The 25,696-nt window shown below is 40.2% G+C and overlaps 1 protein-coding gene across 1 annotated transcript in view; it reads left to right on the forward strand.

Annotated features, from left to right (window-relative positions):
• STMN2 (stathmin 2) overlaps window positions 1–25,696 on the forward strand; it is a 40,010-nt gene that overhangs the window by 6,713 nt on the left and 7,601 nt on the right. Inside the window, exons 2-3 of the mRNA XM_054985335.1 lie at window positions 23,065–23,160; window positions 24,168–24,340. Of these exons, the coding sequence (XP_054841310.1) occupies window positions 23,065–23,160; window positions 24,168–24,340 (269 nt within the window). The remainder of the gene's footprint in view (window positions 1–23,064; window positions 23,161–24,167; window positions 24,341–25,696) is intronic.

Genomic DNA, 25,696 nt, shown 5'->3' on the forward strand with positions numbered 1-25,696 from the left:
AGCATGAGGGAAGGACTTGTCCAGGAGATCCCACCAAGCAGCCTGCCCTCTCAACTGGCCGCCGCCAAGCATGCCAGCCGATCCTGACAGGCCCCTAATATCCCCACCAATGGGGATGTGCCAAGAGTACTCACCGTCCCGCTAACATCCCCCCAACTAAATCCTGCCATTGATGGCCTATACAGAACCACCATAGTCTAATAGCCACAGCTCCAGCAAGCAGTAAGCAAAAAACTTCCCTCCCCAAGGCCAATCAGAGAAAGAAAGGAAAAATTCCTACCTAGCCCCACAAAAGGCAACCAGTCAAAAACCTGCACTGCTACTGGTTGGGCAGGTGAGCCAAGCACGAGGCAACAAGTGCTGATGCAGAGGCAGGGCTGTCCTGTTAAGGCACTTAGCCCCGCCCCTTCCCATGTGACCCTGAGAGGCCGGGGAAATGCTGCCACTTCTCCTCCGCGGCGGCAAATGCGGCCCCCAGCCTCAAGCCCTTGGCTGCCAGCCGGGTGGGGGCCGAATTTTCTCATAGCACTCACATATAAATCAGGTCTTGCTCAAATCACCGAATGGCCCAAACTACACACAGGACGTAAATTCTATCTATTTACTTATTTATTTATGCAGAAAGGCAGACTAGAGATAATGAGAACAGATTATGCAGTGAAGGTCAATATGATCAACAGCAGGGACATTCACGAAACAGTGCAACCAATTTTGCCCATATGCAGGTGGGCACCTGCAGAAGGCCCTGTTGAGATGAACAAAGCTGTCATGGTAGAGCATAGGGAGAGAGGCATCCCTGTAGATATGAGGACCAAGGCCATGAAGGGCTTTGTATGTGATAGCCAAAACCTTGAATTGAGCTCAATAACTGATGGGTGGCCAATGGAGTGACTGCAGAATGGGAATAATTTGCATGCTCTGCTTAGCTCCTGATGATAACCAAGCCAAGGCATTCTGAATCAACTGGAGTCTTCAAACTGACTTTGAGAGGAGACTAATGTAGAGAGCACTACAGTAGTCTAATCTCAGTGGCCAGGTCAGTGACATCACACAATCACATGGTAGAGTAAAGGAAGCATAGGTCCAATTTAACAAGTAAAATGAGCTTATGTGTTAGGACAGTACCGAACTCCCCCCGTACTTGTGACTACCTGTCTGTTTGTAGACATTCTTTTTCCATATGGTTGCCAGCAACCTGGAAGAAAAGATGCCCTGTCCCTTTAATAGAAGTTTAATGCGTGGAAATGGTCAGCTGAAACTTTTCATAGGATGGAGATAAATAACATCCCAGTAAGCCTTTATTAAGAGGATGAGGAATTTTTTCTCTAGGTAACTGACAACCCATCTTTTCCATCAGCTAGCCTCCAATGCATGTAGTAAGAACATCTGTCAGAAAAATGCCTACAGAAAGGGACTGTTATGTGGTAAACAAATAAGAGGTTCCTTTTTCTCATAGCCCACATTTAAAGACGTGTCAGGCACTGCTAGATGTAGTATGAGCCTTGCTAGATGTAGTATAAGCCTTGTTCTTAACAAGGCTTATAAATCAAGGTTAAATCAAAAGCTGACTGGTAAGAAATTCATGAACAGCACAAGGCTGTTTCAATGACCTAAGTGGAAATCTGGAAGAGTTGGATTTGCTCTTTAAGTCCAAAATGTGCAGCTTAAGACAACAATATTTTGGTATTTTTGGTGTATTTTTCTCACAATGCATCGACTAGGTTCTTTGGTACCTCTTCATGGGAAAATGTATATATAAAACAGAGAAGATTTTTCAGTATGCTTACTGATAATGTGGACCTACCCAACAATGTAATTAAGAGTCAATCTGCTACTCCCCAAGTACATTTCTAAATGTAAAGGAGACAATGAAAATGAAGAGAGACAATCAAATGGTTTCATTGCCTAAATACTGGCCTTTAAAAGAATATACATTATGGGAAAATGAGAAGCAATATAAAATATGGTTTACCCAGCAATGCTTGTATTATCCTCACATGGGGAGAAGGTCTTCAGTCCAAGGACCAAATCCTGATAACCCTTTTCCAGAGAGAGCTTTACCATTGGAGAAATAATTAATACACTCCTTTTTGTTATTGAGCTGTAGTCTAACTGAGCTCATACATGCCTAACCTAGTAGATATTATACTATGTTTCATTACTATTCTTTATTATGTCATTATGAATCCTTCCGTCATGTCCCACTAAAATACAGAATAATGTCAATTTATCTTGACTTAACTAGCATGGATTCTCACAAAGAATCATGGGAACTGTTGTATGATGAGCATGATTAGATATCTCTAATAAGCCTCCCCACTCCCTAAACTACAATTCACAGGGTTCCTTAAGAAGAGGTAATGGCTGATATAGTGATAGTATAGATAGTTCCACATTCATTCTAAAGCTATAGATTGCAGAGAGCGTAGCTCAGTGAGAGTGACTTACCCAAAGGTAATATCCTTCCTTCTGCCATGGAAGGTACAAGGAGTTGTTGATCCAGATGGGATTTGGGATCAGATTTCCATGTTATTGTTCAGCGTTCTATTCCCTAGACCACAATGTGCTTGCATCTAAGGCTAAAAATTACATTTATAAACCTAGTATATTTACTCAATAGTGACTTGAGTCCATAGTCATAGCCTATATTTAGCAACTCAATTGTCCTCATTTCAAGAGCAAGTTGACAATTGCAATTTATGCATCTTTGCAAAGAAAAGTATGAATGAAGCAACAAGAATGTAGACTACAAGATATCAGGCTCCTTAGCTTTCATTTCTTGCTTACTGCTTTTATTTCCTGTTTGAAACCAGGTATATTTGTAAAGCTATAATATTGTGAAAACAAGGACTCAGTTCAATTGTCTGGGCATTTGCATTGGGTTTCATTCAAGTAATTTTCTTTTAGAATGCATTTGTGTAATGATGAGGGCATTGTGTGATTGTAGTCCACTAATAAATTCAAAGGGTTATCAGCAACAAATTGTTATTAAATCAGTATTGAAAGTAATCCTGGTTTGGGTTTAAGGTACAAGATTAAGAACCAGATCACTTTATCTTTTCTATTGGAAGTCATTAAAGACTTGTATTGGAAGTCATTAAAGACTATGATCCTAAGCACACTTACATGGAAGTAAGGCTTGTTGAAATCAATAGAGCCAGTTTCCAATTAAATGTGCTTAGGCCTGGGCGGTTAATCTCACGTATAAATAACAGCTAATGAAGGAGCTTTGAGATAAGGCAACAGGAATCATTCTGTAAACTGTCTCTCTCTCTCTCACACACACACACAGAGTCTGCAGATCAATATGGCAGTGCACCATCTAATCAAGGGCACTTCGGGAAATTAAAATGGCCCAGGAGCAGCAATGCTACTACCCAGGGTCATTCAGCACATGCTCACCCAAAGGCACCAACAAAGGATGTTGACTTACCCATTGCCTCTAACTGGCAGCTGTGCAAAAAGAAACTACTGGTCAGCTGGCATAATTTGTCACTGATGCTGAACCAGTGGCCTCTACTGCACTGGGCTGCCATATTGAGCTATTATTATTGTGCTCTAGCAGTCATTTGCAACTGGATTGGCTTGTCTGTACAGGATACTCAGGTTGTGAATGATCTCTATCATACATCAATAGTGCAATCACCCCAATGATGTGTGGACGCAGCTCTAGTAGAACTGCAGAGGACTGGCTCTACTTGTTCCTGGTTACCTGCTGCGTCCCTTCAGAGTAGAGGCCTATAGGGAATTTTTTGGGTAAGTTTGATGATCATTCTGCCCCTTCTTCTAATGCTGAATTGACACTAAATTTCACATATATCTGCTATGATAGTTTGACATATCATATGTGATATTAACGTTAAGTGAACAAATCAAGCCAAATGTGAGAGCATTTAAGTCCCGCTGGTTTTAATGGGGAAAGCATAAAGCATGTGCCTAACATAATGAGGCATGATTTATGGATAATTCTGACTGCCTAAATCTTTAGCTTTTAGATTCATTAAGGAAATTCAAGAGAGCTCTGTGTTGCCTATGGCTACCCATGTTCATTTTTATTTCCAATCTGTGGTCAAATAGATTCTGCATTTTTTTGAAAACACTAAAAAAATAGAGTCAATCTATAGAAACATAAAGTCCCCACCCCACCACCCCACCCTGTCTCTTCATGGTCTTTGTTCAAACAAATTTTGCAGATTCTATAAAAATCTCAAAATCTGTTGACCAAATGACTGTGTGTATCCATAGGGTACTGTACCTCTGTCATACCACCTCCAAATCTCTGAAAAGTGAGCAAAATCTGTGAACGAATGAAATGGGATGAGAGAGCTTGCCACAAACAACAATGGCTCTACCATACCTCTCTGAATTCTCTGAAAACTGGCTGTCACCTCTTTATCATCCATACACAGCCTTATATCAGAACAGCCTTGGACTGTAGACACTAATATATACATTTTATCTTTCCTTTCTCCAAGGGGCTCAAGGCAGATTCCACCACCACCCCGCTTCCATTTTATCCTCACAACAACCTTGTGGATTAGGTTATGCTGAGAGAGTGTGGCTGGCCCTAGATCACTCAGCAGTTACCACAGTAGAGTGGGGATCTGAACCTCTCTCTCCCAGATCCTAGTCCTGCAGTCTAATCCTGTATCATGTTGGAATTCAAATACTCTTATGTAACCTTTTGCAAATATGCTGCTTTTATGTCCTGGTTTATTCTTTTCGTGTTTTGTCTTAATGGCATTGGGCTTGTTTTTTAGTGGCTGTGAATTAATAGTTTTATTTTATTGTTTTTGGTTGCAAACTGCCTCACACAGTTCTTTGGAGAGACAGCATATACATTTTCTTAATTAATTAATAAATGACCAAGTATGCTCAATATCAAAAGTCTCAGATTTGGGGAGACTTTTCTGAGCAACCACATGCTGCTAGTTGTGATAATATAATATAATATAATATAATATAATATAATATAATATAATATAATATAATATAATATAATATAATATAATATAATATAATATAAGGGTCCCAAGTGTGGTGCCCACCGACACCTTTCCTAGTGCTTGCCAAGTGTTTTCAAATGTAGGTGTTGTTGAGTGGGGCTTTCACCAAGCATAGCTTCCAATTGGCTGTGCAAATTTTAAAAAACACCGCTGTGGCAGCCATTTTGCAGCTGGCTCTGCCACCTACAACAGCCATTTTGTGGCAGCCATTTTGTTGCTAAACCCACCAAACTGTGTCTGAGCCCCAAATGAGCCTGCAGGATCAAAAAGATTGGGGGCCCATTATATAACATAATATATAATATAAGGTGCACTACATGACAGCTAAAAGCAAATTCATAATTTCTAAGACAACTATTTTTAGGCTGATAAGTGCCTGAGATATCCTGGGACAAACAAAAATCCAAAACAAAACAGAATAGGACTTTTTCTTAATCTTACTCTGTGCCAATGTTTAATAAATAATATCAGAATACAGGATCATTTCTGGAGCAGAAAAGTAGAACTGGTAATGAATATTTTGAGGTTTGCATCAATATTTTCATACAGTAAGCTAAAAATTACCCTTAGAAGTTATATCCTATTATGAGGATTATTTTCTTAAAATGAGTAGCTCTTTCAGGATAATCAGGGTTTTAATGGCACTTTAAAATATGAGGCTTTTTAGTTGATTTATACAGCTTAGCCTATAAAGACTGCTTTTATGAGTTTAATACCAATCATCCATCACAAAAATGGATTTTTGAGGTAATTATAATGCAAGAACAATAGCAAGAAGGCTGGACTCCATCAAATTGCTCAGAAAGTACTAAAGTCCTTTCTGTGACTCATGAATAAAAATTACAAGGCTGTCCTTGCTATACCTTGTGTAATGGGGCATATTATAATTATTCTTTTCTGGTTTCCTGAGCGAACTTGTGATTTTTCTTTTGTCTAGAACACACACACATGTATTCCACATATTTCAATTCCAATTCAATATTCACCGTCAGGAGGAAGTTGAATCCTTGCAATGGTTGCCAAAACCCACCATTTAATGTCCCTGTTAGGCACATCGATTGGATCTACATTAGCATTGCCATGGGACCAAGACCTTATGCTTGCAGAATATGATTCCCTCCCCCTCTCATGGCAGTCCAAAACTACCCGCATCCCCAAAATATCCTGTTCCTGGAAGACCTGCTCCCCAAGGTCCAGGATTTCAAGGGGCATATGGGGCTGCTGCAGGAATGGGGAGGCAGAACAATTGTGCTCCGTGGACATGAAGACTTTATCCTATGAAAGCCTGCATTTAAAGCCTCGCTTCCGCTGTGCTTAAGCCGTTTCCATTTCCTTCTCTCTTCAACTGATGTTGCCACATTCAGTAACTCTCTTCTGAAGTGATAACTTATTATGTTTCCTCATACTGCATAACTAGATCAACATGGCGCTACTCATACCAGGCTTATTTGCATCCTTTTACTCACTGGTGGACACATCTTTGGGTAATTATGCCATGAGTCAAGTTCAAAATATTATACTTTTCCATCTTGCTATGTGCTACAATAATGTACATCACCACTTCCGTATAATAGTCCATTTAAGAATTAGCCGTCCTCTTAAGAGCACTTTTTCTTTTACTGTCATAGCTGACATCCTGGCCCTATAGGGTTTTCAAGGCAAGAAACTTTTCTGAAGTGGTTTGCCATTGCATGCCACTGCATAGCAACCCATTGCGATGTTCCTAGCAGATTCTTATTTACAGTTAATTTCTTAATATGTATTTACTGATTCCCCAGTTAGGATATGCCGCATGTTTAGACTTAGTCTGCCACAAGTTACAATTAATTTATTCCAGGCATAGAAAACTAACATTCATATTTCTCTGTATAATAACAGAAGATATGCTTAATAATATTTTTATCTCAAGTCAAAAATGTTATAAAGATACTGACATCTAGTGTTGCCAACATGCCTGGAGAAAAATGTCCTGTCCCTTTAGTAGAAGCTAAGTAGTAGAGGTTAAATATGCGATGCTTCTCATGACATGGAGATAAACGACATTGCTAGGTACCATCCCATTAGCTTCTATTAAAGGACAGGACATTTTTTTCCCCTCTGGGCGGTTTGCAACCCTAGATGTGACAGCCTTCTCCAATCTTCAGTCTATCCTGAATTACCAGAAAAATTGAAATTACATAATATAGAATTCTGTGTCTTATAAGCTACTGATCCCACTTCTCTTGCAAATAGAAGAAGAGCCCTACACGATCAGCCTAAGGCCTATATGTTCTCTGCCTAGTCAGATCCATTCAGGAAGCTTACAAGCAGTGCAAAAAGGCAATAGGCCTCCCGTGTGTTGTACATTCAGTATCTCTAAGAATACTGCTTCATACTACACCATGGCTGCTCCATCTTTGAACTTGAGAGCCAGTTTGGTGTAGTGGTTAAGAGCAGCATGACTCTAATCTTGAGAACCAGGTTTGATTCCCCACTCCTCCACCTGAAGCCAGCTGGTGGCTTGGATTAGTCACAGGTCTCCCAGAGCTCTCCCAGCCCCATTCACCTCAAAGAGTGCATGTCATGAGGATATTAATAACATACTTTGTAAATTACTCTGAGTAAGCATTAAGTTGTCCTGAAGGGCGGTATATACATTGAATGTTATTATATTATTATTATTTGAAACATATCAATCCTGCCCCTCAGTCAAAAAAGCAACTCCAAGTATGTTTTCACCTGGTATCAGAAATTCAGTAAATTCAGGTCAAGTGGATGGATGATTGGAATAAAGGGTGGAGAGTTTGCAGAATCTCAGAAAATTATCTCAGGTGACAGGCAAGCCTATTTGGGTGAAAGAATTCCCTTTAATTCCCTTCTTCCAAACAATTTAGGTCTTTAATGGTCACAACTAGAATTCTGAAGTTGAGCTCAGAAACAAATAGATTGCAAGTACAGTTGTCTTAAGACTGCTGAGACGTGTTCTCTGAAAGCAGGGTTGCTAACTACCAGGAAAGAAAAAATAACCTGTCCCTTTAATAGAGGCTTAATGGGATATTATTTACCAGGTGAAGTTCTTGACTTGAACCATGATAAGCTTCAGCTGCCCATTTTCACACATTAAGTAACTATTAAAGGGACAGGAGGATATTTTCTCCCAGGCCTATTGGCAACCATATATGAAATTTTGTTTTTATGTGCCAGGGACCCTAAGTGGCTTATAACATCATTCTCCCCTTTTCCATTTTATCCTCACAGAAAAAAACCCTGTGAGGTAGGTAAAGCTGAGAGAGTAGTTGGCCCAAGGTTTCCCAGTGAGCTTCCAGGGCATAGTGGGGATTTGAACCTGGTCTCCTACAGTCAGAAACCTAAATGCTGCTATTTGTATTAACTGAAGTTCTAAGATGTTCAAAAGCAGGGCCAACTACAGTGTGTTACAGTAATCTAACTGGGATGTGATTCAGCAGGGATAACCATGGGCCAAAACTGCCACTGAAGGAAGAACTATAGCTGACTAAGCCACCAAAAGGTGCCATGTACAACACAGGGGACCTGTGCCCCCTTCTGAATGTCAGGATTTTACATGGAACAGCCTGCAGTTCAAACTGAATACAAAATGAATCTTTATATCCAGAAAAAGCCTAGAAGCACAATCCTTTTAATCTCATTTTTGTGCTTCTTGGAATATGGATAGATGAAAAAAGAAAATAAGCTATTAAGGAACCATGAGCAGGCTTGATTTTTTTTTAAATGTCCATCTTGAATGAAGATCACTGGCAGCTTATATACTTTACATCTTAGACATATCTATCACAATAGTCAAGGCTTTCCTTTCCTCCAGCGGAAGCTAAAAGCCACCATTAAAATTTCATTTGAACACAGTGTTTCCATTAGCTCAGCAAAATTATCTCATTAACTCTTGTTCAAAGTGACCATAACAATTATGAATCTATAAATGGCTTTTATAACATGTTTTAGCAGAATTCCATGAATGAAAATACAATAAAATGGTAATATCAGACCTTCTAGTATAGTGCAATTTTAGCAAGAACAAGGTAACAGTCAATATTATTTGTACCTTAATATGCAGCTGAAGAATAAATAATATAAATGTAATAGAATTTAATTTTGGTGATATGCCCATTGAAAAAATTACCGGTTCTTTCATTCATATATTGGTCAGATCTCAGTCCAGTGTTTGTTTACATATGCCTAAAAATTAATGGAGATCCAATTCTTATTTTTAGGGCCAGCATACATCCTAAATCTAGCCTAATTCAGGGTGCAAATGCATGTTCACTTTACAAATGAAACTGGAGGCCAATACTTGGATAAATCAGGTTTTATCATCCATTCAGCTGTACATACCTTGACTACCACATGAAAAATACTCAATGTACATATTAAAAAATCAAGTGTACACTGTATATTGAATCCCTATTCACTAGTTACAGTGAAGGAGCACACAATCCAACCCTGTTCATAAATTACAGAACAAATTTTCCCATCAGTGGAGTGTTGCCCTGTGATTGCTGTCAGGCCTGGCCCTAATGAATTCTCCCTCAAAAATCAAAACACTCCTGGAAAGGCCCCTTACCCTCATCTTTTACTGACAGAAACCAAGCCTGGAAGGTTGTGGTTGCCTAGGAATAGCCACAGAGGACATTTGTTTCTTAAAGCTACAAACACGGGGAAGGGGAGGGGTAGGCAGCTGGTAAACAAGCTGAATGCCTAATCTATCACATCACATGAACAATTTTTTTAAAAAAATAATTGGGTACAGGGTATGTGCAAGTGAGAATTCAGGATACTCTTACTGCCATTTTGTTTTCTGTTTACCACGTGGAGTGTTCCATGGCCGTTTGTTATCATTGATAAAGATAATTCTGTTGATTAAATTTTTGTAGTGATAGAAAGCAGAACTAAGGAAAATTATGACTGGGACCAAAATACGGAGTGAGAATTTAGTTGATTTGTATTAATTTTAAGTGGACATATACAAATCAGTGACTAATCATTAGTTTCTGCATGGAAAAGCTGCCATGCAAATGCATTCTTCTCAATATACATGACTGCATGCCTCATACTAGTCAGACAGTTTGTCTATCAAGGTCAATACTGTCTGACTAGCAGCATTTCACCTTATCTATTTAAGCTGGAGAAATCAGAGACTGAACAGGGGACCTTCTGCACAGAAAGCAGACACTCTACCAGTGAGCCATGGCCTGATGTAATTGAGCTACACTCCCTATGTAACTGCTGACTGCACATGACTGGTTCTTGTATGTGCTGGGTCACATTATTTCCTTTCCCGGCTTCCCTATATCCTGACCTTTCCCTGCTTCCTTCCCACCCAATAACCAACCCATTTTATCTGCACACACATCTTGTCAGCTGTATTTATATACCCTGCCTTTCTCCACAATGTGGACCCCTAGCAGCTTACATCATTTTGTTACGTTTTATCTTCACAGCAACTCTGTTGGTAGGTTAGACTAAGGGTGTGTGACTGGCCAAGGTCACCCAACAAGATTCCATGGCAGACTGGGTATTTAACTTGGATCTCCCAGCTCCTAATCTGAAAGTGTAACCGCTTCACCACAATCTTTCACTGGTGGTTGCTGTGAAACAATAACAAGCAGCCAGGCTTCAGTGACTCATACAACCTGGGTAGTAACTGTCAGGCCTGGCCCCTATGAGTCCGCCCTCAAAAATCAAAACAGCCCTGGAAAGGGCCCTTCCCCCTCTCCCTTGCCTATTACTGAGAGCTAAGCTACAAGAGACAAATTACATGAGTACACGTACATGAAGGGAGTTGCAACGTTATCAGAGAAGCTGAGTTTTAAAAGAGATCTGGAGGTTTTGCCAATTTCCCCTCTCTACAGAGCCTGCAAAGATCACTCCTCAGAGGGTTTGCTAATTTCCTCTTTGACTCCAAAGGTTCTGTCCGTTTCACCTCCCCTTGTAGGAGGCAAAGAGGAAATAAACAAACCCTCTGAAGAGTGATCTTTGCTGACTCTAGATAGGGGAAATTGACAGAGCCTTCCGGTCTCTTTTAAAACTCAGCTTCCCGGTTAACATTGCGACTCCCTTCATGTTTGTGTCCTTGTGTAATTCGTCTCTCATAGTTTAGCTCTGAGAGATACCAAGGCTTCAACTAGCAATGCTGTTGTGGTTGCCTAGCAATAGCTACAAAGAGCATTTGTTTCTTAGAGCTTTTATTATTGGGGTGGGGTGAGAGATTTATCTGCAAACCTGGGTCTTTTCTCAGGTTTGCAAAAAGATTTCTCTTGCCTGGTCAGGGCTCCAGTCTCCAATTTTAAGTATCGAGAGATTTGGCCATGTTAGGAATTAGACACATTGATGCTTTGGGGGGGGGGGGATTTCTGCAACCCTAGTCCTGCTACATTGTTTACTGGATGTCTTCTTATCCTATTATGTAATCTGCCGTGAGCTTCTGTGGGAAACGTGGACTACAAATAACACAAATATTAAAAAATAGGGACAGCAGAACATCAACTGTGAAAAGAATGGTTGTCAAATTGCTTAATATCTGACTCTGGGTCACATGTGTTTTATGATGACAGCTGTTCCAAGACTGACCTTGGTAGTATATCATTTCTATAACCTGCAGTATGCCATCTACTATATACAATAACTCTCCATACCAAATTAATCAAGAAACATGTTTTTGGAGTAGAAATCAGTCCTAAAGATTCTGGACAGTCCTGTGGTTAGATACCTGATCTGGAGCAAGTGAGATCAAGGTTAAGTCCTAGTGTTGCCATAGGGATATTCTATAGTATTGAGCAAGATGTTGTCTTAAAACCTCTGTTTCCTATTTGCTTCATAGATTAATTGTGGCTTACTTCACAAGGCAGTTGCTAATTACAACCAACTTTGCTAATTATATAAATGCTAAATAGCATCAACCGCTGGGTGACTTAATACCACAAGACTCCCATGACTCATCCAGGCCTTGCAGTTTCTTACTATTCAACAACAGCCACTTCATTAAGCCAGTGTGGTGAGTTTCAGACTAGGATCTTGGAGACCCAGGTGTGAATCACCACTCTGCCGTGGAAGTTCACTGGGTGGCTTTGGGACAGTTGTACATTCTCAACCTAACCTACCTTGTTGTGGGGATAAAATGGAGAAGAGACTGATGTAAGCTGGTTTGGGTGAGAAACATGAGATATAAATGTAGAAAATAAATATCCATATAGCCAAAGTTGAGGGTACCTATAAATAGACTGGTGGGTGGGTGAGAAGGAGAAGCAGGAAAAGGTTGAGAATATGGAGTTTGCCAAGAGAAGAGAAAGAGGAAATAGTGTGAGAAAGGGGCTATATATGGAGAAGTCAGGTGTCACCCTGCGAGTCTTTGTGGGTCACTTACTGCAAAACTGGGCCCGACCCATTTCCCCAAAATCTGCAAAGGGGACCAAAGGAGAGAAAGCTGAAGACAGTAGGGCAGACAGAAGTTGCTTGGTTTGGGGTAGGGAGAGGAAAGAAAGAAGAAGAGGCTATGAGGGCTGCCAGGAAAAAGAAAGAGACAATATTGGGAGAGGGTTAAATGAGATACACCCCACAGAAGTCCTTGCAGGTCTCCCACTTGTATTTTTAAAAGGCAATCATAGTTACATTGTGCTTAAAAATGCACTTTCTATGCTGATACTTTGGCACATAGTATTTGAGCACAATTACTTCAATATTTACTTCTCCACTGTGTTTGATCAGACAAGTATTCCTTTCCTATGGCAAATTACCAAAAAAAAAAAAAAAACCTTAGCAAATCCAGTGTGTGTGTGATTGTAACACAAAGGCTGGCACCATATTTAATATAAACCTGCAAGCACCCAGCAAATCCAAACCAGTTAGCTTTTAAAATTCAACAGACAGCTTTCGCTGATGAGATCACTGAGAGATCAGTGTAAATACAGTTACGGTGTTCTGAAGAAATATCTCCTTTATGTGGCCGACTTTCATGCTCCACCTCATTTGACTCTTACCTTTGCTTCTTGTGATTTCTGTCCCACAGCAGAAAATGAAATTGGATTCAGGGTCAAGAACTCAAATTCATATTGAAAGCCTGACTGAACAATAAAAACTTGTACAGTACATGTGGACGTAGGACTCAGCCAGGTTAGCTGGCACTTTGGCTTGCACTAAGATGCGCCACTATGGAATTAGGTGCCTGTCTGTCTGCAGTTAATGAAGCTACTCAGGCAAACCTAGTAATGGAAGGTTGTTTATGCATTAAGTTTAAAAATGGATGCAATTATATCATCTCCATTATCATGATTTATATAGCTTTTACAATTATCCTTAACTCTGTAAAAGAGTTTAAAAAATTAGAATACCTAGCAGCTCATAGAAAAGATACTTGTACTAATGAATGTCATAAATCAATACTATTTTTAACCAGGGCTAGTCGTGTAGACCATGCAGCCAGCATGACAGCATAAAAAAAAATAACTGGGGGAAGCATGTGATAATGGTTTGTAAAATTATGCCTACTACGGAAGAAGTAGATAAAAAGATTTTTTTTCTCCTTCTGCTATAATACATGAACTCATGATCACTCAATTAACTTGAAAGGCAGAGAACAGGCAGCATTTCTTCACATTATGAAATTAACTTATGGGACTCACTGCTACATGATACAGTGGTGGCCGCTAATGTAGGTGGTTTTTAAAGGGGGTTAGGCAAATCCATGGAGAATAGCACATCAATAGCTATCAGCCATGATAACTAAATGAATATTCCTATGAATACCAATTGTGGGGGAGCAAATGCAGGAGGACGTTTTGGCCTCTGTCGCTTGCAGTCCCTCCAGTGTGTGCAACAGGATGCTGGAATTATACAGGACATTGGTCTCATCCAGCACAGCTGTCCATGTGTTCTTATGACTGTATAATTTGTTTGTTTATAGTCACTTTTCTCACTGAGACTCAAGAGAGATTACATAGTGTATTTCAATATGATCAACAGCTGGCACATTCAATAAACAATACAACAGGATATAGATTGCAGAAGTTCGAAACAATGGTAAAACAAAAGATAATCAGTTCAACATGACCTAATAAATTACAGTAACAGCCTTTATTGAAGCATCTCTTTGAACCATTTCCTTTCAGTACAGCTGTTATCTGTGTATGAAAACCCTTCTAAATAATTCAGTTTTGCAAAGTTTGCACAAAGCCAGGAGAGTAGGAGCCTTCCTGACCTCTTCAGGCAGACTGTTCCATAAGGAGGGAGCCTCTACGAAGTATGCATGTGTAAAGGCAACTGATTTTGTCCATATGCAAGGTGGTACCTGCAGAAGGCCTTGTTCAGTTCAGTGAAGGTGCCATGGCAGAGCATAGAGAGAGGGGCACTCCCTTTAGACATGAGGAACCAAGGCCATGAAGGGCTTTGTATGTGATAGTCAAAACCTTGAACTGAGCCTAGAGACTGATGGGTAGCCAATGAAATGACTGCAGAATGAAAGTAATATGCACGCTCCACCTACTTCCTGTTAACAATCAAGCTGCGATGTTCTGCACCATTGGGAGTCTCCTAGTTGGAAAGGAGACTTATGTAGAGTGAATTACAGTAGTCTAGTCTTGATTTTACCATGGCATGAATCCAAGTGGCCAGATCAGCCATATAAAGGGAGGGGGCCAGCTTTCAAGCTAGTCTGTTGTGAGAAAGGTTGCTTTTACAGATGCATTAAGATGCTTCTCCACCAGCAGTGCTGGATCCAGTATAACCCGTAGACTCTTAACCAAGTCAGCAAGGGTCAATTGAATCCAGGGCCGGATCGAGGGTTGCTGGCACCTGGGGCAACCCTAGTCTGACCTTGCGTGCACGCTGAGTGCACGCACGCTCCCAGTGCGCCGTGATGATGTCATTTTGGTGATGTCATCACGCCGGGTGGCGGAGGCAGCGTGCGGGGCTGGGAAGCCACCCGCGCCATTCATCTCCCCGCAGGCGAATGGCGTGGGCAGCCTCGCAGCCCCCTGCGCTGTTTTTTGCCTGCCCCACAGGACAGGGGGCTGCCAGCTTGCCGAGCGCCCCCTGTCCTGCAGGGCAGGCAAAAGGCAGCACAGGGGGCTGCGAGGCAACCCGCGCCATGCGCCTGCCCCACAGGACAGGGGGTGGCCGGCTGCCCCCTCTCCTGCGGGGCAGGTGAATGGTGTGGGTGACCACGCTGCCCTTTGCCTGCCCCGCAGGATGGGGTGCGCGGCAAGCCGGCAGCTGCTCCCAGCACCCCCTCCCTGGCGGCGCCAGGGGCAGACTACTCCCCCTGCCCCCCCCTCAATCCGGCCCTCCATCAAAAGTGGGAAGCACAACATCCTTCAAGATCTTTGCCTTTCCAACCACCATTGCTTCTGTCTTGTCTGGGTTCAGTTTAATTTTTTTAGCTTTCAGCCATTTGACTACAGCTGTCTGGCAGCAACTCAGGATCTCTACTGCATCACCTCTACTGTATTTGGGTAGCAAGATACAGAACAGGGTATCATTTGCATATTGATAACATCCAAATCCATAGCTATGAATGATTTTCATAGAGGCTGTTCATAGAGGTCGAATAACATGAAGGATAAAATTGCACCTTGTGGTACCCCACGAGATAATTCCCACTCTGAAGATAGCTGACCACTAACAGCAATCCTTTAAGTCTGTTCCATAAGGAACAATTTAACCAGACCAAGGCACATCCCCTGATACCTACTTGTGCCTCCAAAAGCCTCAACATGGTGATACGACCTACTGTAACAAAGGATGCAGATAGAAATATATGAAACAAAACATATACTCCCCTCACGGCACATATAGTTCCCTCACTGCTTGGTTTTAATTTTACTGAAAGTTCATTTACCATGGCTATTAAGCAAATCACTTTAAAAAGCAAGGAAGAAAGAAGGTCAAGGCCATATGGAAGCAGCTGCTTATGAAGAGAGAACGAATTCCTACATATCTCAAAAAGGGAAGGGGAAGTTTCAGCCTTGGGTCCTTCTTATCACTGTGTATACTGTACCCTTGACTTATTCATTTGGTGAAATGGCACTTCATCATACTTTCACATTACAGTTATTGGGATATTTTTTTATCGTTTAATCCACACCTTTATCCCATCAGAGCTTCCAAGGCATTTTAGCATAAAACAGCCCAACAATTTAAAAGAACAAACAATATTAGCATAATAGAAAATAGCAATTAAAACATTAAAAAAAACCTATGAGTCCCTGCTTCAAAGGTCTTCAGAAATAAAAACATCACATAAGGCAACAGAGAGAGGAGAAGAATTTTTTAACCTGGAATATCACCAATGAAATAGCCCTGGTAACAAAGGTACCTAAAAATGAGTCTCAGTAGATGAGCTGAGCAGGGGGAAGGGCCCTATTTAAGAGGACAGTTTCTGAGGTAAATATTACAGCCTCTTAGAGAGTGGCTGCATTCAGATATCATGACAAACTACACTTAAACAGAGGTTTGTTGGCAGTGGGCACCAGCTCAGCTTGTTTGCTGTTACTCATGCACATCTGTACCTCTTTCCAATTCCTCCTTCCTGTACCAAACAGCTCAATTGAAAATGTCCAGGTTTAATTGCGCTCGAATTCACCATGCTGTCTAAATACTAGGCTTCTAGGAAAATCTGAGCTTGTTTATTGATCACAAACCAAAATTCGAAACCTCAGCTTAATCCTAGTTTAGAATAGTAGTTTGTAGGAGAGAAAACAAACTCCAGTTTGCCAAGGCACCACAGCAAACAGGAGCTTGATCAAACTGGTAAATATTTCAATGAAGTTCGATTTACTAGAGAGGAGGGAGGTGCCAACTAATGTCCAGCCAACTAATTAAACCTTTCCAACTTGAACATCCTCCTCATGGTCTTCTAATAAGGAAGAGGATGTAAAAGTAGACTGGTTTCTCTCACCTCAGAAGAAAACTTGAACTCCTCCCTTTAATGAGGTGTATTTACTAAAGAAATATAATTTGTTTAGATAATAGTACAGTCCTAGGTAGAGTTATTCCATTCTAGTCCCAGTTATTTCAGTGAGTTTAGGCTGGAATAACTCTGCCTAGGATAGTATTGTAACTCCATGGGGCTGTTATCTCCCAAATTGATTTGCATCATTCTGACTTCTGAAGTCCCTTGTAATGAAATTGTTTGAAGAAATATGTTACGACATATACAAAGCCAGGATGGTAAAGTGGTTAGAATGTCAGACTGGACCAAATCTCTACTCATCTTACAAGGACGTTTGGTCAGTTTCTCTCAATTTCAGTCTCATCTCACAGGATTGTTGTGAGGATAAAATGGAAGGAGACAGAATTGTGTTGTTCTAGTCTCTGTGGGAGAAAGTGCAGGATAAAAATGTGATAGAAGTATAGCAAGATACCATGGGGTCAGAGCATGGTGGCCTTTTCTACGCAAAGATCATAAAAACTGGTAATTTTCTTCATACTTATATGATTATAGGATCCATCACAATGTATGCAGTTGTGTTGCTACTTGTGGGTGTTAATTTTTACTACTGAAAAGATTGCAATCCCAACTGTGACTTAAAACCTGGGATGGGGGTTCAAGAATACCTGCTCAGTGGGTCTTACAGAAGAGGTCCATTATGGAATCTGTTGTAGTTAGTGTAGCAGCTGCTGCCTTGTGTCTTCCATCTATATTGCATCCATCTCTGGAATTTAGCAGTATTATTCAACCAAAAGAACAAATATGGTTGAAGGTCTTTCTAAGTCAAAGAATGACTAAATTATAGTGAAAAAGGAGCTGGCAGCTGTAAAACAGAAGGCATCCCAGTTCTTTCATTGTTCACTGTGGAAATGCACAAGTACAATCAAGGTGTTGTGTTGTAAGATGAAGATAAATGAAAGGGAAAGTTCTGTTTGCCTCAAACAATCTATAACAGACAGAAATCCTATAAAATGCCTATTTGTTTGCATATACATTTTTATATTGATATTCATCAAGTAGATAAATTGGTCATTTGGTTACGCATATGAACAAATACTATCCCATCTTCTGAATTATTATTCGGAGGCATCTTTGCAGAGTCTGCATTATTGAGGAGCTTTCTCTCTCCTGTAGGGGCAGAATTATTTTTAAAACATGCACATGGAAACAAAAGAGTCTTTGTCTTTTTAAAAGCAAAACTCTAACCTCTAAACCACAGAACTGTATTAAAATGGCTATTCTCTTTTTACAGCCAAACAGACTTCTGACAGAAGAGAAAACAGAAGTTTATTTTTATTCCAAGTGTGAAGTGAAAACCATGTATCCCAGCCAAAAATCACTCATGATATTTTTAAGACTTATTTAAAATCAGTCCAGTCCATCTTGAAATAGCCATATATACAAAGATCACAAATATGCAAAAAAAAAATACATTCTGTATGTCAAAGATAACAGAAGCCAATAACAATACATGCTATAATCACTTATCCTATAGATCTTGAATCTAAAAGAAAAAATACAATTCTAAGATTCTAATCAAAGCACTCTCTGAAAGATTAGATAGTCTCACGCAACTCAAGTTTGAGATTCAGGAGTCTTTGGGTGTGGCTATATAACATAAACTCAGTTATGTGAAACCCGTATGACCATGTCAAAATTACCAAATTTGTCACTCCTTTTCGGTACTGTCATCATGAATTCTTTTCTGAGCTGAGAAGTTTCTCATGGAATAGATGTAACAAACTTTGTTCTTGTTCAGAACAAGCTGTTGAGATTAGCGAGGGCATCAATCCAACCATTTTGCCTTATCTTTATGCAGGATATACAGCAATAACATAGCATAAAAAATACACGTCTTGCAAATATGAAAGTAAAGCTATTGTCAGTCCTGCTTCCTTTTGTTCAACCAGTATTCATACCAGTGTCCATTTCCAGCCAGGGTCTGCAACAGCATCACCTATAATGTTTGCCAAATAAAGACGGTCTGCCTTTGGAAGAATCTCAGCCCTTGTGACCATTACTTTAATGATACTGCTCATTTGGCCAACAACCCTTGAGCAAGGCCACACTAAATACTACTACAACAAACAAGTTTAAAAGGACCTAACATTTACCGCACTTAAAATCCTTTAAATTTGATTACATGTGCAAAAATTCGGCAACAACCAGTGTAACTCCTAAGTCTACGCTTTCTGAAAGTTTTTTATCCTTGTCTGCTATTGCCAAGCCTTCAATATCACAAAAAATAGGGGGAAAAATCCACACATCCTAATACCATGAAAAATATTGCATTCCAGTAAACTATGTTCCAAAGTTTCTATCTGTCCAGTAGTACAACCACAAAATCTGTCGGAATATAGAAACCTTCGCATTTGACCGTACATTACTTGAGAAGAAACAGAGCTTAGTCTTGAAAGCATAAATGCTCCCCTGTATTGTGGAATCATTAAAAAAAAATCTAAGTATGGTAAAAGCAACAATCCGAGATACAAAAGAAAGCATACCCTTAAGGGCGCTCTGTAATCCAAAGTATACAAGCATTCACTCACCAAAGAGTGTGCTGCAAACCTTCCCATTTTCACTAATGTTCCAACAATTGGAACCTTGTGACCACTTTCTAGACAAAGACAGATTATTATCATATCAAAACACCCAGTTAATAAATACATTATCTAAGCAATGTATTTCAGAGGCCTTAGGTAAATGAATTGCCGTATAAATGGCCATCTTATTCTGCAAATATGTTTTCAAGTGCCCTGCAAATGCTTCAGAATTTATTGCGTTCTAATTGAAGGCCTGGATCTAAAGAAATGCATAACTGGTAATATACACTTGAGTTTTTTATTGAACAGTCCCACCCCTCCCATTCTACTGAGCAACTCTTTTAAATTGTTGGCAATTTAAGAATCAAACATGCAAAATGGCCCTGGGGGGTCATAGCTCAAAAAGGGGGGGGGAATCACAATTTCCACTGAACACACATGAACCTTTGGCATGCCTAAACTAGCCCTTTGGCTTCTGGCCACAATATCTCTTACTAGTGGCCTTCTCAGGTTGCATGTAGGAGGGTTGCCAATCCCTTGGTAAGTATATTTAATGTAGTATATTTATTGTAGAATATTTATCGCATTTGAGCACTTGCATCTTTGTAAGAATTAAAAATATTAAAAATTTACAAAATATATTTAACATATAACCTTCGAGGTTTGTAATTTGTTTTGGAGTGGTCTACACTCAGAGGACCCCTCTTGTCTGGCTAATCCCTTGGTAAGGGCAGGAATCCCCTGCACCTGCCTCTTCCCCCCCCTCACCTGCCCAGCAGGGGGGAAAGGCTCAGGAATGGGCTTCCCAGGGCACGCTCCTAACACAGCATGACAACATTCCCCCCACCCCAGGAGGGACATAATCATGCAGGTCCCAGGAGTGTTCCCATGCTTTATATCAGGCTAATTTGGCCTGCACAATGATGTCACTCCTGGAAGTGATGTCATCATGCTGCACTGGGAGTGCACATGCATATTGTTTGAGAGATGAGTGCCAGGTCCCTCCCTCCCACCAGGAGGGTAAGGCAGCCCTAGTTGCCTGGAGGTGACCTTTTGAGCTACTTCAAGGCAGACAATTAAATGTTTGAAACAACCTCTTATTATAAAGTGTTTCCGGAAAAAGCACAGTGTTCACAAATTTCTCCTTAAAAATAATGTAAATGGCTTGCATCATGGTAGCTCTTAGCTTCTAACACTGCTAGACACGTTTGTGTCCTATGCATTCCCAACTTTCCTTCAATTGTGCCAGCGACAGGTTGGACAATTATTTGGTTTTTTGTTTTAAGAAAAATGTATCTTATGCCCATCCAATGGTCTGAAGAAACTTTTTAAAAATACAATAAAATATCAAATCACATTTTAAAATCACTGAGATACAGCACTGCCCAAATTAATACCAAAACAGATTGCCATAACCAACAATCATTAATCTGGAAATGTCCTTTGAAATACTGCTCCTTCTCATAATTTTCTAAAATCAGACAGCAGAGGGGCAAATTGTACTTTCTCTGAAAGACTGTTTCAGAAAACTGGCACACCTGAAAGGAAGTGGGACCTTGCCACAGGTGTCTGAATCCAACAGAATCTGACAGAGGACTTGATACAGGGAGGGTTGGTACAAGTAGATGGGTTTCTTCAGGTATGCAGGTCCCAGATATGAAGGGCTTTAAACATAAAGCTCTACCACCAACTGACCCCACAGACTGGTTGAGGCAGGCTTCCTCTCTCTCCCTCCCTCCCTGCTCCTACTGCCTCTAGGGCAGTAAGCACTTTAAACTTTAAAAGGACATTTCTATGGGCAGTAAATCTGGGCTCCAGAGTTTAGGTCTTCTACCCATAGGAAATAATGATCCTTGAAAGGGGGGAGGCACTTAAAATATTGTTTTAATTTCCTTTCTGAACTGCCTTTCTGGACATGATTATGGTTTTCACCAAATTGGGAGTATTGTTCCAATATTTATTTTTGCAACATGACTTTCCAGAATGATAGCAATATTCCCAATATTTAATTAAAACGATACTCAAGCCATTCCCAGTAGTCCAGTATAGAATTAAAACAATAATTTTTGAAGTGGACATCCCTAGCAGATTTTACCAGGACCTTCTCCTTTGCTTCACACACTGCACTTCAGTGGGGAAAAGGGGGAAATCTCTTTGAAGAGCTGGAAAGGGTGTGAATGCAGGGCTTAGCTCCACCACCACCACCTCCACGGTACCTACAGGGAAGCATCTAATTGGATAATTTACAATCCAGGCATGGATGATAAAAAGTTCTCCTGGCTACTACACCGTCCTGATCTCCTATAAACAAGGCTAGGTCCAAGTGAACACCCCAAGTTTTAGCCTGGTTTGGTAATGATAGCCTTACATCATCTAATGGTGAATGTGAAGCCAAACCAGTACTATGTGAAACCAAACCAGTATTACTTCTTTCTTGTATGCATTAAGTTGCAATCTGTTCCCCCTCACCTTATTGACCATTACATCTGGACATTTGTTCAGAACAGAGACAGCAGCATCTGAAGACTTGCAGAACCACAAGTGACAAAAGGCACAGATTGGATACTTGTCCACTTCCCTCAAGTTTTGATGGGAAATGTAGGCATCCTAGTCTTGCAGCTTCGCTCTCTGACTGCTGTCCAATGGACTTTTCAACTGTCACTTGTCCAACATTCCGCCAAGCTGCCTACATTTCCCATCAAAACTTGAGGGAAGCTGACAAGTGTCCAATCTGTGCCTTTTGTCACTTGTGGTTCTATGGATTGGGTGCAGCCAGCTTTTTCACCCAATTTCACCCAACTTCCCTCCTTACTACAGCCTCTATCACACATGGCTTTTCTGCGTACAAGCCCCATGATCCACTGCATAGCCTTTTTTTGTGGTCAAAGAAGACCCTTCCTTTCTTTTATAGCAGCAATAAAGCCAGTTAGATCCAACCCACATAAGTTGGCTATCCATCAGCATCCATCTCCAAAATTCTAGATGAGCTTACAAATGATCATACCCTAAACGAGAGACAGTCTCTGCTACTTCCAGTGAGTATAAGGAGAGAGAATGAAGCGGAACTTCATTTTACTAGTTTTCAGAGGGTGGACATCCCCGTGATCTGACTCTGCTTATGGGCAGCCTTAGCTTTTATAAAACACAGGTTGAAGGGGAACAAGAATATGTTAGAAATTAAATTGAAGACCATCTCACAAGAACTTCAGATTCATGGGGGGGGGGATCTGTAGTATTATTTAGTCTGTGGACTATTAAAGATTCATATCTAACAAGGGCCAAGCTACACATGACGAATGACACTTGAATGGCAAATGGATTGAGTGGAGGGCAAGTGAACAGGGAGAAATACACTTGCTGTTCAAGTGTCATTCGTCATGTGTAGCTTGGCCCCAAGAAATGATAAAAAGAACCCATTTAGGAGAACCCTTTCACATTGTCGGGTATCCCTTGTCAAGTTTTAGGCAAGCAATTAATTTTGCAGATGCGCCAGCAACACTAATTACCATCATAATTAAGAATTCTGCAAGGCAGGAAATTAGAAAGGTGAAAGATACTAATCCACTCTCTTTCATTTCAGCCTACAAGGAAAAGATGAAGGAGCTGTCCATGCTTTCTTTGATCTGCTCCTGTTTCTACCCTGAACCTCGCAACCTGAATATATATACATATGATGGTGAGTAACTTTTAATGTAATCATTTTGATAGCCAAAGGCTGCTTGGATGGTCCTGGAAACTTTCTGAACTCCTAGTTTGTAATTGTTGTTTGGTCAATGATTTGGTGGTTTCGCCATTGTTTCTGGCTATTTTATTTATAAAAGTCATAGGCCACCTCTCCTCAAACCTGCTATTAGATCTTACTGCCTATATTTTATGACAATGAATACACCTCATTATCACTCCATGTACAAGCTAATTCACCACAAATTCAAATTGAAAAAAATAGAAATACATTTTTTTAAAAAATTATGCTGGTATTCAGTTTGGTATGCTTCACATTATACAGGTCTGCTTTTTAAATATTGTAATTAATTATGTTACCAAGTTTGCATACAATTCACTCTTTAGACAACTTCTGTGTAGCTAAACCCCATTCCCTCAAAAACATTTTAATAACAGCTTTTCAAATAATTAAAATCCCCAAAATATAGAATTAATGCAAGTTTTTCTAACATGGAAACAGATGTAGGATGAGAACATAGAACACCATACAAATTACTATTTCATTATAGACAGTTCTAATATTCTTTACTGTATATATTATAGACTTATAGCTTCCCTTGCATTTAGCCTTTAGTGTAACATATATCCAAGTCTGGCTCTCATTGCAGATATTCCCATTCTCCAAATTTGCTTTTCCTAAGATTTCCTAACCAAAATACCACTGCAGGCTCAGCCCTAAAAACATAAACATTACAAGCAAGAACAACAACAACAAAACCTGGTCGTAATCTTATCTTGTACCGTGTACAGTAACATCTCCCAAAAAGTTATATCCTTCTAGATTGAAGGCCATTGAAGCCAGTGGTCTTAGGTGCAAGTCTGAGTTGAATGGCGCTGGTTATCTTTAACACCTGGTTTGTGATAGCCTGTGATGCCATCCAAATCCTGTTTCTATAACCCTTCTGAAGAATCCTTGACTGGCCAACTTTTGGTTTAGAAATTTCAACTTTACCTTCACAGATATGGAAGTTAAGCAAATCAATAAACGTGCTTCTGGCCAAGCTTTTGAATTGATCTTAAAGCCACCATCTCCAGTCTCAGAAGCACCACGCACCTTAGCTTCTCCAAAGAAGAAAGATGTGTCTCTTGATGAGATCCAGAAAAAGCTGGAAGCTGCAGAGGAAAGGAGAAAGGTATGTAGTCACTAGAGTCGGTGTGTGAAAAAAACATTTCAACTTTATACCTTTCCTAACACCATTATTACTACTGAAATTTTTGACATATGGCTTAATATGTTTGCACTGTATTTTTAAAGTTGACTGGATGTTAAGAAAGACTGAATTGTTTGTCAGGGTTTTTTTTAATGTTCAACTTCGTGAATGTTCATAGTTGATTCCATTCTGACGGTCACTTTTAATTTGACCTTGTTCAGACACGCATCTTGAGATCAGGGTTCAAAAAGCAAATGACACTTAAGAATGATCAAACACATTTGTTTTACTGATGAGACACATGTTTAGCTTAAGAGTGTGAGTCATTAGAACTGGGGAACCCAAAGCCCTGGGTCTCCCCCTGTGAGCAGGGAGGCTACAAAGTTTCTGGTTAGGGGTCTCAGGCGCCTAGTTAATGGATTTATTGTGACGTGAGCTTTCATGAAAAGGCCCCACTCCAATTTCTTTAAATGCCACAATATATGTTAGGCTTGGATCCAACGGAAGATTTCTGCATGCACTTGGGTCCTTGAGCAAGTAGAAGTGTGAAAATAATCTCACGCTGTTCCTTTGCACAAAATTAAACATAAGCATGTACAGAGCTGTGTCCCCATTTGCTCAAGACATTGTGCAGGCAACTTCTGGGCACTATAAACTACAAGAAGGAAAGTACTAGGTGTTGCAGAAGTTCTTGTGCAAGCAGAACCTCACCAAGTCTGTCTACATCACTGAATCCAAACCCTAATCTTTAAGCTACCAGCAGAATATTGTGTAAATTGTTAACATACTGATCTAAAAAGGCCAGAATAGGTAACAGCATTTTTAAAAATTAGCACCTAAAGAGAGTGAGTGTAATGTGCCAATTATGAGCATGACTTTTAAGCCTGAAGATCTTCTGTGATCAGGTCAGCTCACCTATGAATTCACTGTCTGGCCCTATTCCAGCTGTCCCCACTTCATATTGGCCATAAATGCTGTCAGAGCTCACCGTTCCAGCCATCTGTTTGATGGGAAAGATCCTTTGCTGAGCAGAAAGGCCTTTGGCATAGGGGGTCTGGTCTGTTTGCATTTGCAAACAACTTCCATACATGTACACTCCAGAATTAGAACGCCTCTTCAAATAAAAAAATTAATTAAAAGCAATCACAGCTTATTGAAGAAAATTGCGTTTTAAAATGTTAATTGATTCACACTGTTAAACCACCTTCTATTAATTAGATTAACATTTATTAATAAATTGCCAGCCTCTTGTGTAAGTGTCAACAGCAAACTGTACAAATTAGGGCCTATTTTTAATGGTGGTTCTCTAGTTATTTATCAGTCTCCTAGTTAACCATT

The sequence above is a fragment of the Eublepharis macularius genome, chromosome 7 (assembly GCF_028583425.1).
Source record: "Eublepharis macularius isolate TG4126 chromosome 7, MPM_Emac_v1.0, whole genome shotgun sequence".
Taxonomy (NCBI): Eukaryota; Metazoa; Chordata; class Lepidosauria; order Squamata; family Eublepharidae; genus Eublepharis; species Eublepharis macularius.